A 13,737-nucleotide genomic window follows, 5' to 3' on the forward strand; every position below is an offset into this window, starting at 1 on the left:
AGAAGGCGGAAGTGCTGCGGGTCGGTGCCGGCGGAGGGCCACGGGCTGCTCCCTGATGGTGTGTGGCGGCTGCCGGCCCCAGGCGCGCTCGCTTCAGGCTCAGTATGGCGACGGCGGCGGCGGGGGGAGCCGGCCAGGAGAAACAGCTAGCTCCGACCCTGCTCAGTTTCTTCATCTACAACCCCAAGCTGGGGCCCAAAGAGGGAGAGGTACCGGAGCAGGGCGTCGCGTCCCGGGGCTGCGGGGAGAGGAGGGCACCCCCCCGACCCAGCGCTGTCCCGGCCTCGGTTGCCGCAGGGGGCCCCGGGGCGGCCGTCTCGGCCCCGCTGCCCCTCCCCGAGGCCTGGGCCGCAGCCTGTGCCCGCGGGATTAAGGCTTCCCCCCGCGGAGCATCCCCGAACAACGGCGGCCTCGGGGCGCAGAGCGGCGCTTCGCTGGGGAGGAGGGAGCTGCGGCTCCGCCTGCCCGCGGCCCCAGGCCACCTTGTCGGCACCCGGGGCTCGTGTGTCAGCTGTCTGCAGCGGGGCCAGGGACGAGTGCCACGTACATCTAGATCTGTATCTGCTTCGGAGGAAGAAGGAACAGTAACTGAGCGGGTTCTCAACAGTGGCACGTAAAATACTGTAGATGGGGAGCTGGTCTGCTACTATCTCTTCCTGATGCAGTAACTTTTTCTAAAAATAACTTTCTCCAGGTAGATACAACGTGGTAGAAAGCTTAGTGTTTAACTTAGTTAAATTCAAGTTATTGCTAGTGTTTTCTTGTTACTGTGATCTTTAATAAGTAAATTCAAGAAGCTATAGTCTCTGCTTTCAGATAACAGCATATTATATGGTTCATGTGATAATGCTTTGTTTTAATAGTTTTTGAACAGGGCAGTGTACATATGTATGTATTAATGACCAGGGTGATGAGACCGAGTGCACCCTCAGCAATCCCATGGGTGACTCCAAACTGGGCGAAGCTGTTGATACACTGGAGGGCAGGGCTGCTATTCACAGGGACCCTCAGCGAGCTGGGGAAATGGGCTAACAGAAACCTTGTGGAGCTTAACGAAGGCAAATGCAGAGTCCCACATGTGGGATGAAATAATCTCATGCACCATGACAGGTCAGGGGCTGACTGGTTAGAAGGCAGCTTTGCAAAACAGGACCAGGGAGTCCTAGTGAACAACAGGTTGTATGTGAATGAGCAGTGTGCCCTTGTGGCAGTGAAAACTAAAAGTGTCCTGGGCTGTGCAAGTGAGTGTGCATGAGCAGGTCAAGTGAAGTGATTGCTTCCCCTCTGTTTGGCACTCGTGAGACTGCTGGTGGGCACTCTGTCTGGGGCTTCCCTGAGTAGGAAAAATACTGAGAAACTGAAGCAAGCCCAGTGGAGGGCCCATGAATCAGTCAGGGGGCTGCAGTTCGTGATGTACCAGGAGAGCCTTAGATAACTGGATTTGTGCAGCCTGAACAGCAGAACGGAGCCCGGAAAGGCTGTGGAATCTCCATCTTTGGAGATATTCAAACCTTGACTGGACAAGGCCTTGAGCAATCTGAGCTAGCTTTGAAGCTAGCCATGCTTTCAGCTGGCTTTGAAGCTAGCCTTGCTTTGAACTAGCTGTGAAGTGACTAGGGCGTATGATTTCAATAGCCTTGGAATTTGTAAAGCATTTTGAGATATCTTGGGATAACTGACTGCTTAAGGGTGCTTAAATATGCCTTTTATTTGTTTTACAGAAGTCCATTTAGGTACAAGATAAAATTCTGCCTAGGAAATTAAGAGATTAAAGTTAAAAACCAAGCAAACCATAAACTTAGTATTCTCTAACTCTGATTCTGTTAAAATGCATTTGCTTTGATTCTTTTTTCAAATTTTAGGAAGAAAAGAAGATTCTCTTCTATCACCCAAATGAAGTAGAAAAGAATGAAAAAATAAGAAACGTGGGACTATGTGAAGCTATAGTACAATTCACAAGGTATGAAGTCTGATTGCATGGCTCATTGTGTTAGCACAAGCACTCTATTTTAAATTGCCCAATCATATGTTTTCTTTTTGAGTGTGTATAAATATCTATGTCTACATATATGTTTTCTTTCCAGGACCTTTAGTCCAACAAAACCTGCAAAATCCCTACATACGCAGAAGAATAGACAGTTCTTCCACGAACCTGAAGAAAACTTCTGGATGGTCATGGTACTTATGCATGTGATATGCATATTTCTAAAACATCATATCGCAATGTTCTCAATGCATTCTGCATTGTCTAATACCAGCCTGTTCCACTTCCTAGGTTGTACGGAATCCCATAATAGAAAAACACAAAGATGGAAAGCCAGTGTATGAATATCAGGAAGAAGAATTACTGGTAATACTGAACTTTTTCCTTTTTTTTTTTTTTTAATGGTTTATATTGTATTTTAAGAGTACCTCCAGAAATATCTTAGTTTGATTCTTCTTGAACTGCTGCCAAATTGATTTTTTATATATCTATCTCCATAAATGGAAAAAGTGCAAAGTAGTTCTCAATAAAGTTTAAAGAAGAGAGCAAGATAGAGAATTATCCAGATAGCAGTTCAAGATCATGCAATAAACATCAGTGAAAGGTACAGCTGTGAGACTTTTAGCTTGGAATAGGCAAATATTTCTTAGGATCTGTTTAATAAAGTTCTTGCAAGATTTTAAATCTACGTATTTTTATTAGGTTTAAGTATACATGTTACTACTTTGAGACTGCTACTAATCTTTACTAATAATCTGGAAAAACAAACAGCTCATAACTATCATGGGATTTCTTGTCCCAACTGCAGTACCATTAGGTCAGTTTAATTGTATACAGGAAGGGTATTTGGCCGGGTGGGATAATATTTGAAAAGCTGGTTGCTTATGCTGCCTCTGTTCACTGCAGTGTGCACTAGTTCTGTTCCTCGTTGTGTTCTAAAAAGGATTGGTGTCATAGATACTTTATTGTTTGTCTGGCAAAATAGAGTGGTCTTTTTTTCATCTGGGTTAAGATCCTAGCCCAATAAAAACCTTCTGTGGTGTCCCACCTCCTTTAGCCTTTGACCTGGATGAAGAGAAAACTAGTCAGAAATAAGTTCATTTTCACTGACCACTGGCCTTAGGGAAGAGCATTATTTGTAACTGGAGTCTTGTGCATGAGTTAATAAGGTGCTTTTGGTATTAAATGTAAGGGGGGAAGGGACTCCCTTTATTGAAATAGTAGTTTACAAAGAAATTTCTAGATGCTGACTGAAAATGCTATTTAACTTTTCAGAGATTGATTTCTCTAATTTGTGTGTTTGCTGGCTCTTTGAAAACATGTTATGTGTAGCTCAGCCAAAATATTTGAAATTCTGTCTCTGCTTATACTAATGTCCTGCTCTCTTTTCTGCAGGACAAGGTTTATAGTTCGGTCCTACAGCAGTGCTACAGCATGTACAAGGTAGAGTTAATACTAGAGGCTCCTCTTCTGAGCAGAGGGAGAGATCCTCATGGTACCATTTGAATGTGCAAGCTCATCATTGCTTTGACATTCTTGTCTCATTACTATTGTCTGCTCTCTTCCTGAAGCTGTAATGGTATTGATGGAAGAGAAAAATAAAGCTTTTGCAGTTACCTGTGCTGGTTCATAAGCTTACTGTAAAAATAAGAGCCTTCTAATTTCTGTGAAGTCCCGATTTCTTCTTTCATGGGCAGTTACACTACTAAGCATTTGATTTAGATATTATCTGTTGGAGAAACAGTACTGGATAAAGGCCATCAATCTGGCTTTTACAAAACAAGAGCATAAGATACTTAAGTGACACAGATAAATAATTTATCTACCATTAAAGAATTTAGTTTCCTTTTCTATCTAATTCTGCCTCTGCTGCCATATATACCTGGACTCTGCAAATCTGAGAGAGGTTTTTTTTAATAAAAAGGGGGTACATTTGGATCTATGTGGAGTCCAAATACTGAGAAACAGGGGCTGTATTGTAATTAGCTATATTCACAGCTGAGTTATAAGAAATTATTGTAAATGATTACCCAGTTGACTGTTTTTATTTTTCTTTTAACTATTAGCTTTTCAATGGCACATTCCTGAAAGCCATGGAAGATGGAGGTGTAAAGGTTCTAAAGGAGAGACTAGAGAAATTCTTCCATCGGGTAAGACCTTATTTTTCAGGCACATACAGTGTGATTCTGCATTGGAAATAAAATGCAAAAATATCCTCTAAGTGGCTGCAGTGTAACGATAAAATAGGCAGTGGAAAAGGTGTAGTGGTAACACAAAAAGTCTGGTTACTCATTTTTTCAAATACTTCCTGCTTCCTACTAACAGGGTAGATTCTTTAAATGGAGTTGGACCACAAGCAGGGTTATGGCTTGATGGAACAGCTTAACTGCTGGATATTTTTTCTGGTAGAACCATGTTCATTCTTTGGAAATTCTGTTTTAACATTTGAATTGGTTAGTGTGGTAACAGTCTGTGCAGACCTATTTGAGTAACTGTTGCAGAGTCATTCAGGTTGGAAGGAATCTGGACAGGTCATCTAGTTCAGTCTCCTACTCAAAGTAGGGTAGCACTGAATTGAGACTAGACTGTACAGGGCTTTGGCTGGTTGAGTCATGAAAATATCCAGGGATGGAGATTCCACAACCTGCATGCGCAGACTTAAAATCCCATAGTACTGTGAAGTAAGGGATAGTTGTAATTTTTAACTTCTCCCCCCCACCCCATGCCCCATGTGGAATTAGTAGTCATGCCTGATAACGTTTCAGGAAATATTGCCTTGGTTACAAGTAGTCTTCAGAATTTAACTGCAATCTTTAAAAGCAAATGTTTTAGTGAAAGGATGGAAAGCAAAACCTATTTCTGAGCGAGAAATCCATCAAATATTATTCAGGTATTTTTCACGTAAAGTAACTGAGTAGTCATGTCTGGCAGAACTTTGAGTTCCTACATGAAATGTTTCATCAAGCTAGCTTTAAAAGATGGGAACCAAGTGTCTGTCTGCCCCCATTTTTCTCGTTTGCATGGAAGGAAACAGAGGACTGCTGTCAGCAGTTAATTCTCTTGTGGTAGAGATGTGAATATTGGTATCTCTGATAATGATGGAGCGTAGACACTGTCTACTGGTGTTTAAAATTTTGTTCTCTTAACAGGTTTTTAAAATAACACAATGTTGTGACAGTGTAAACAAAAGTATAGTTCGGTTTGATTTTTAGGACAACCTTTGCTTGTGGGTTTTTGGGGATTTTTTGCTTCTTTTTTGTAAGACTACCATAGACTCTAGAATGAACACTGTTGGCACAAGGACTGCTTTGATTAGCTGGTGTATACTTCTGTCTAGACTAAATTAAAAAATAGAGCATGGCAAAAAGGGAAGTAATCGATTTTTATCTTTAAAACATTGTTTTTCTTTGAAATTCCTACTGAAGATAAAACAGTAATTGCTATAGATTTGTATAACAGAAGGAAATCCAAGGAAAAGTTGTTTCTCTTTTTTGCTGGGGAATTAGAAATGCTTAAGAAGTTTGGTCATGCAAGTTGTTCTATTATAACCCTATTGAACAAATTGGCTACATGTTGCTGGCAGGCTTGGACTGCACTGAAACTCTGAAAGGAAATGAGACTTAGTATGACAGATCTCTGTCACAGTTTATAATCTATTTGTCTGTAAGTATTTTACTACTTGTTTTTTTTGGTAATGTGAAATGACTGTAGAGGGAGCCATTGGATAACTCATCTTTCACAGAGCAGAGCATTTGATAGTGTATTTGAAATCTCTTGGTAAAGGTTACAGTCTATCAGGAAAGAATAATAGAAATTATCTTTTCCTTTGCACATTGAAAACTAATGGATTTATCTGCTAATATTTCTACGGAGTTAGTTCTGAAATTAAATATTAGTAAGATAGACTGTGCTTTTTTATCCTCTCAGAAGATCTTGAACTAGCCTTAAAAGCTGTTGTCATTATGGTTAATAGTAAGCTGACACCTGGAATCATATTCACAAACTCACACATAGAATCAAGAGAGTAGTTTGGGTTGGAAGGGACCTTTAAAGGTCATCTTGTCCAACCCCCCTGCAGTGAGCAGGGACATCTTCAACTGGATCATGTTGCTCGGAGCGCCATCCAACCTGGCCTTGAATGTTTCCAGTGACGGGGCATCTACCACCTGGGCAACCAATTCCAGTGTTTCGCCAAGCTCAACGTAAAAAATTTCTTCATGATATCTAGTCCGAATCTACCTTCTTTTAGTTTAAAACCATTACCCCTTGTCCTATTGCAACAGGCCCTGCTAAAAAGTCTGTCCCCCACATGAAGGAATATGTCAAACAAGTAGAACTGAAGGGGGTTTTTTGGATTGTTAGTGTACATTACTGGGGATAAGACTCAAATTTGTTATTTAAATCTACACATTGGAAGTTTTCTGAATTCTAAAACACAACTGTCATTATTCTCTTAGTACTTGCAGACACTGCATTTACAGTCTTGCGATCTGCTGGATGTGTTTTGTGGAATCAGCTTCTTTCCACTGGATAAAATGACTTACTTGAAAATTCAGTCATTTATTAATAGGATGGAAGAAAGCCTGAACATAGTCAAGTATACTGCATTTCTCTACAATGACCAGCTTATCTGGTAGGTACTTCAATAATTCTTCAATTTCTCATCCTATAAATAAGTGCCATAATAGCAAAGCTTCTGAATCGGTGAAAGAGTTGCATGAAAATGACAAAACTGAATGGTAGGATGAGTGATATGTAAGAAAGGCATTGGTCTTTGGCTTTAAAATCTCTGACTTGTACCAAATAATTACTTCCAAGTTGGCCTGAGGAGCAGCTAGAGAAGTGTTCTTGTCATTTCCATCGCACAGAGCCTCTGTGCATATACACAAGTTCCTCTGTGGGACCTTTTAGTAGAGAAGGTTAATTAGAGTATTGTTCTTCATATGGTTCTGAACCAGAAAGTTGCAGTGCTTGTGAAGAGCTCTACTTAAAAATGGGCTTAAGAATAGCAAACTTGATCTTTGTTTAAATATTGTTTCTGTTTCTTTTCTGGTTTACGGCTAATTTAGATGTGGTTTGTATTTGTATGTTATTTGTATTAGCAAATAAACTAACATTTTATTAAAAATGAATGTTCCGGAATTGAATCTACTGAGACACTGAAATGTTGCTACCATAGTCTGGTATGTGCTTTCCCTGAGTTTTGGTAGAGGAAAACATGTGATCTGAACTGCAGCACAAACATCACTTGTGTTTCTTTTTCTCTCTGTTCTAGGAGTGGACTGGAACAAGATGACATGAGAATTTTGTACAAATATCTCACGACATCTCTGTTTCCAAGGCACATGGAGCCTGAGGTATGGTAGCTGGGGTTGGGGGGGGTGGGAGGGGGAAGCGGGGGGTGGAGGTTGTTGTTGGTTTTAGTTTTTGTGTTTGGTTGGGTTTTTTTCTTCTATTTATCTGGTACCACTAAGGGCTAAAATACCAAAGGGGAGTATCTCTCTTCCCCTCCCCTCTTAAATTTTAGTTTAGGAATTCTGAGATTTATTGCTTTCAGGCCACTTTACTAAACTCAGTAGTATTTGCACCTAACACTTACAATATGAATTGTGCTGGTAATCTGAATATGGGATGGTGGTAGGGAGTTTACTGAATGTTGATACCTGATGACTGCTCAGTACTGCAAACAAATCACTTCAGCTTAATGGCTAAATGCAGCATGGAGTGCCATAAGACCACATGGAGTTAGTTATCCCTTCCCCCATCAAAAAGCTCCACAAGCTAAGTTTTAAAATTAATAAATGCAAAATCAGAATGCCCTGTTCTATCAGCATCTCTTACACTTTAGCTCTACCTCCTTCATGTTACACAAAAAGTGTATGTCTTCATGAGTGTGAATTTCTTCAAGTGGTTTGCTTTGATTTGATTTAAAGACAGTCCACAAAAAGTAACAGCAAATACCTCTAAGTTGTTTTTTTCTTGTGTGTGTTCTTTTTCACTTCAGTTAGCAGGAAGAGATTCTCCAATACGTGCTGAAATGCCAGGAAATCTACAACACTATGGAAGGTAGCTCTTGTTTACTGTCACCATCTACTGCTTCTTCCCTCAAGGGCAAAATGTTTGGGAGGAGTACATGTATTCTGAGTACATATTCCACACACAGTTCATTCCAGAGGGTCACACAGTAGTTTGTGCAATGTAAAACTTGACCTTTGGGAAAAAAAAAGAGAAAAGGCTTCATTAACATTACTGCATATTTATTTTTCCTCCCCACTGTTCTTAATGCACTGCATGAAAAAATGTTGGAAGTGCTCCGGTCATTTCTTTTCAGTCAAGCACTTCAGACAAAGGTGTAGATGTAATGTATGGATTTATCTATTTATTTTTCCTCTGTATGCAGCATGTCAGAGTGGGGAATTCTGTACTTAAGCAGCTGGGCAACATTATTTTGAATAATTGTGGGACTGGACATCTTTCTTTAATCATGATAATTCCTCTTGCCTGATTTATTGTATTATTTTGGGACCGAGGCACTGGCACACGCCTTCCCCCCCCCCCCCGGTTAGGTGCTTCTAATACCCCACCGTTCTACATAAAACTAATTTGAATGTACTGTTGGAAAGCAAAGGAAGAGTGCTTTCCCAGCAGCAAAAAAAAAAGGCATTTTAAAGACAGTCACAGCTTGAATGTGGAAAGAGTTTTATTGTTGTTTCTTTGATGATCTGCGCGGTTTATTTCCTTGGCGTTATTCTGGCTTTCTGATCCTGTTTCTGTAACTCTTTGGAGCATATATGCAAATACTACTTTGAAAATGTAAGAGTGCTGAGATTATATATAAAGGGCTCTACACCTATCTGGATAGCTGAAGACTCATTGTATTCAAATATATTCATACATGCAAGTAATTGCTAGTTTCAAAAACATCTGTTATATAGGAGAAACAAATATAAGAATTCATTGCATCTGACCTATTGAATTATTTTCTAGGTTTCTTACTGGGCCTTTAAATCTTAATGATCCAGAAGCAAAATGCCGTTTCCCCAAAATATTTGTTAACACTGATGACACTTACGAAGAGCTTCATTTAATTGTTTATAAGGTATTGCATTTTTCTCTGCAATTATTCCACAGTATTGGGAATCTATATACAATGAAGACGACAATGATGTGAAGTACTTATGAATTGTATAGAAAGGTGCATTGAGAGGACTAGCTTAAAGCAGAGAGACAGAAAACTCTGGTGTTTCTAGCAAGAAGCTTTAAAGCCTGAATCCTCTTTTCCCCCCTCCTGTACCCTCCCCAAAACAAACAGTTGTTTCACTAAAACAAAACACCAGCCTTCAGTTACTTTAAGTGGTTTCATACCTGGCTTTATTTAGCATTAATCAATAAAACAAAAAAATATTTTTTTTAAATGAAATGCAAGTTTCTTGCAGACATGTATCCTTGCATAAAATGCATTTTTAGCAAATTTTACCTTTCCCCTACAACTTAAAAACTGTTAACTGGGCTGAATTTTAAAATCATAACTATCCTATGTTGTGCAGGATTGCGAAGAGATTATCCTATTGTAGTGTTACCTTTAAACTAGATTTTTTTTTTTAACTGGTTTACCTGTGTGTGACCTCACTGAAGTATTGTCATTTATCTGAGGTAGTTGAGGTAACCTATTGTAAATGGTTTTTTTGCTTTAACTTTTTTGTTCCAGGCCATGAGTGCAGCTGTCTGCTTTATGATTGATGGTAAGTACCTATTAGCATCATTTACTTGGCAAGACATAGTTAGTACAAAATGCTATTATATGCAACTTGTTTTACTCTTGAAAAATACTCAACGTTAATTTGTTATTTGAATGTGTTCTTCATGAGTGCTTTTATCAGTCTTTTGATTTTTGTTCCAGTGGTATAAGTAACTCAGTTTACACAATAAAATGACTAAATATTGCTTCAGTTAGCCATGCACTTTCAAAATAATCCGTAAGGTTATAATTATGAGAGAAATTTGTCCCAGGACTCTCACTGATGTTTAAAGTAAACAACTACAGAAACTGTACCTTCAGCTGTGGGAAGAGGATCTCATCTCTCCCTTTTCTTTACCTGCCACCTAGCTTCAATTCCGCCTACGCTGGAGTTTTGCCGTAAACTGGACAGCATTGTTGGGCCTCAACTTACCGTGTTAGCATCAGACATATGTGAACAATACAACATCAACAAGAGAATATCAGGGTTTGTACCACATTTCTGTTCCTGTCGCAGTCCCTCATTAGTTGGTTAAAAAGTAGGTTTAATGAACTGCTTAAATAATGGTAACGTGAGCCCAAATGTTGAAACCATTGAGTTAATGGTGTACTTTAAATGATGTTTATCTACCTTTCTGCATCTTAAGCATTCACAAAGTGCCTGTTGTTGCATATTTAGGTCTCCATGAAGTAACAACATACATGTTAATTTAGGAACGAATTCTGTTGTGTGGCTGCTGTTGTGTGGCTCCCTTTTTCCTCTACGTGCATAATTGTTGCAGAAAAAATCATGTAAATATTAAGATAAACTTCACTATTATCAATTAAGATTCTGCCTCTTCATCCTCCAGCTGTCAGCAGATTATTGAGATGCAAAACCTGAAGTTCCACTTCTTGTTTCTTTCATATGTGAACTGAAACTAGCTGACCCATGGAGATGATGAGTTCTACAGATTACTGTGCTTGCAGAAATACCTACAAGATGGCAAAAATGCCAGCTGAAGTGGTAGTCTGCTGTCACTGTCCCCCATGTTGAAGTAGAGAAGTAGCAGTTCCTGCAAAATCTTAACTTCAGTTTATACTTTCTAACTTTTCTTGAGGAAAACAGCCTCATAATGTTCAGAAATAGTCCTTGGGCTAGAAAAACATTTGAGTTAAAAAAAAAAATAAAATTAAGAATATCACTGTCTTTGTGCCCACATCCTTCTCTGTGCTGATTTCCTTTGACTTTCTGCTATTTTGTATAATGTTAAAACCTGTATTTTTCACATCAAGTGGACACTGACACCACTAGCTGTCTGAGTATTGCCTTAGACACAAGTACTTATAGCTTGGAGGGAGCATATGTAATTCTTAACTCCTGTTACAAATCCAAAAGGAAAATGAAGGTCTAAATACTAGAACAGCTTTTGTTTAACAGCTTGGAATGGGGATTTTAGTAAGTGGATTATTTGGTTACAATGCAAGCTTTACAGTTAAGTACTTTTTTCCAGAATTACTGCTTCTTGAAGTGTTGCCGTGTATAGTAGGTGAGGAAAAAACTGTCTTATTCTTTCTGTTTTGCAGGACTAAGGTAACTACTTGAGGGGCAAAAAAGTAGTCAAATGAAAAAGGATGTTAGTGTTTTGGAAAATATACTTCCCTTAGAATTACAGCTGACTTTCCATAAAATTGTATTTATTTTGAGGTAATTTTTTAGTTGGGGAAGCAAGAACAGCATCGCATATGACAACAAGAGAGGAATTAAACCAAAGATAGGTGTGTGACTGAACTTATTTAGTGGTAGCATGCCCAATCAACAAAATCACAGGGTATAGAATAGGATGTGCTTAAAATTGTGCCAATCTACTAAATCATTAAACTTGGGGGTTTTTTTAATGTCATCTGGGACCAGCTTTGGCAGCTTTAACTCTTTTAAAGTTTAATGCCATAGTGTCGTGAAAACATGATACAGTTTCTTGACACTAATGCATCTGGGTGACAGAGCAAGGGTATCTAGTTGTTTGCTGAGGTGAGGGTGTCATCATCGTATCTTCCTGATTCTAAATAATACATAGCCTGAAGTACCAATTGCTATAGCCAGTTTTTGCCAGTCCGAATTTGTTGTGACTTCCACCAAAACTATAGCTCTAAGTGACAGATTTTTATATTAACCTAATAAAAGAGGAAATGGAGGAAGACTGCCAAGGCAGGAGTTTGAAAATAGTTTCTTGATTGGCCCACACAAATGATGGGGGGAAGAGTTCTTTTGATTGTAACAAATAACAAAGACATGAGTGGAAGATTACTTAATAATCAAATTAAAGACCTAGCATCCATTCAAGCCAGATTAGACTGGCACAGGGGAGCAAGGAAACAAAATGGGGACGGAGAAAAAACAGCTCATTAGAAAAATGCAAACTACTACTGGGAAGTAGGACAAGGCCTTTAGACTCCCCTGTGTCCATTTACTAGCAGCCTAAGTAGCAGAAGGGGAAAAACTGGCTAGTTTTGGAGGCTTGTGTGTCCACTTCACTTCAGGAGGTCTGAGTAAGCTTTGCACTGGCTAGTTACCTGTTCACAGAGAACAGGTAAGCCTCTGCTTACAGAACATGTCTGTATTCATGAGTTTGGTTGTTTGGGTTTTTTTTCCCAATCTTCCTAGGGCTGAGAAGGAGCCTCAGTTTAAGTTTATTTATTTCAATCACATGAACCTGGCAGAGAAAAGTACCATTCACATGAGGAAAACACCCAGTGTATCACTTGCATCTGTTCACCCTGACCTCATGAAGATTCTCGGTGACATCAACAGTGACTTCTCCAGGTAATGCTAAACTATTAAATAGTTGTAACTCCTTCTGTCAAGTAGATTTTTTTTTTTCAAGTGAGTGAAGCTTTCATGTCTTTATGTTCATGGATGGCTATTCATAGCTCTGTGAGAAATTGTGTAACATGGGTCATATCTGGTATTTTGTGTTGGTTTAGAAGTAGTCTGTCTTAAACAAAACTTCTATTGTCCTTTTAAAAAAATAATTTAAAGAAGGGCCAGGGCCTCTATCCAAGAAAATACCTAATCTTATTTGAAGCTTCAGAGTAGCCAAACAAACTTAGAAGGGATGTGAAGCTTAGTGCTTTTGCATTTAAGTCTGGCTAATCTCTGGGTAAGTAGTATAAAGGACAGGGAAACTTGCTTCTGCCTATATTATACCCTCCTGTGAAACAGCTGGCTGCTTTTAGGGATTAGACAATAGATGAAACACAAACCTTGCAGTTACTACAATAGTGCTCATAGAGAAGATAAGTGACTTGTCAATGGGTATCATGCTTCAAAGTGGGAGAGACCCTCTGTCATTATAAAAACTAATACAGAACATGAAAATGCTGAATGATTGTGATGTCTGTAACTCTAATTAGCGACTAGCTATTTTCCCACTCTGCTTAAGGACAAGGTTTTCATTTTTCTATAAATGAAAAACGAATGTTTCATCATATTGTGGAAATATTGGGTTAGTGACAGCTTTATGCAATATATCAAGTTGTTGAGCATGGTTTAGTTCTAGGTTTGACAAGTACATATGTGAAAGCTTAGATTCACTGTACCATCTCCACCTTTTGTTATTTGGTCGCTGTGTAGCAATCATTATGATTGCTATATATTTGTAATCATTAGGACAGCTTAAAGTTGTTGAAGATGAACGTGCTGCCATCTTCTTTACTTTCTAAAACTTCTTTCAGAGTTGATGAAGATGAGGAAATTATTGTGAAGGCAATGAGTGATTACTGGGTAGTTGGGAAAAAGTCTGACCAGCGAGAACTGTATGTTATTTTGAATCAAAAAAATGCAAATCTGATTGAAGTTAATGGTAAGGGTTGTTTTTTATTACCTTTAAATACAGTTACTACTAAAATGTATGTCCCTGGAGAAGTAAAAAAAAATCCATCTCACAAGAAATCTAGAGAGGGATTTATCTATGCTAGACCAGGTAAGTTTGCATAAGGTTTTAGTCTGCCTTCTACCAACTGTGAAAGAATAGTA

General features: G+C 39.0%; 2 protein-coding genes across 8 annotated transcripts in view; one reads left to right on the forward strand and one right to left on the reverse strand.

Moving 5' to 3' along the window:
- The window catches only part of CCZ1 (CCZ1 homolog, vacuolar protein trafficking and biogenesis associated), a 15,076-nt gene continuing 1,339 nt past the window's right edge, over window positions 1-13,737 (forward strand). The window contains exons 1-14 of one of the 3 annotated variants that reach the window (XM_072877912.1): window positions 1-209; window positions 1,863-1,960; window positions 2,085-2,178; window positions 2,276-2,350; window positions 3,380-3,427; window positions 4,051-4,134; window positions 6,442-6,617; window positions 7,260-7,341; window positions 7,989-8,050; window positions 8,972-9,083; window positions 9,693-9,726; window positions 10,092-10,209; window positions 12,367-12,525; window positions 13,437-13,564. In XM_072877912.1, the coding sequence (XP_072734013.1) occupies window positions 105-209; window positions 1,863-1,960; window positions 2,085-2,178; window positions 2,276-2,350; window positions 3,380-3,427; window positions 4,051-4,134; window positions 6,442-6,617; window positions 7,260-7,341; window positions 7,989-8,050; window positions 8,972-9,083; window positions 9,693-9,726; window positions 10,092-10,209; window positions 12,367-12,525; window positions 13,437-13,564 (1,375 nt within the window). In that variant the 5' untranslated portion in view covers window positions 1-104. The other 2 variants (XM_072877913.1, XM_072877914.1) reach the window with 2 other exon arrangements.
- The window catches only part of LOC140658887 (radial spoke head 10 homolog B-like), a 24,889-nt gene continuing 17,763 nt past the window's right edge, over window positions 6,612-13,737 (reverse strand). For all 5 annotated transcript variants that reach the window (XM_072877910.1, XM_072877909.1, XM_072877907.1 and 2 more), the window contains one exon: window positions 6,612-8,194. The gene's annotated coding sequence lies outside the window, so the exon portion shown is untranslated. The remainder of the gene's footprint in view (window positions 8,195-13,737) is intronic.

Source organism: Ciconia boyciana, chromosome 13, assembly GCF_034638445.1.
Source record: "Ciconia boyciana chromosome 13, ASM3463844v1, whole genome shotgun sequence".
Taxonomy (NCBI): Eukaryota; Metazoa; Chordata; class Aves; order Ciconiiformes; family Ciconiidae; genus Ciconia; species Ciconia boyciana.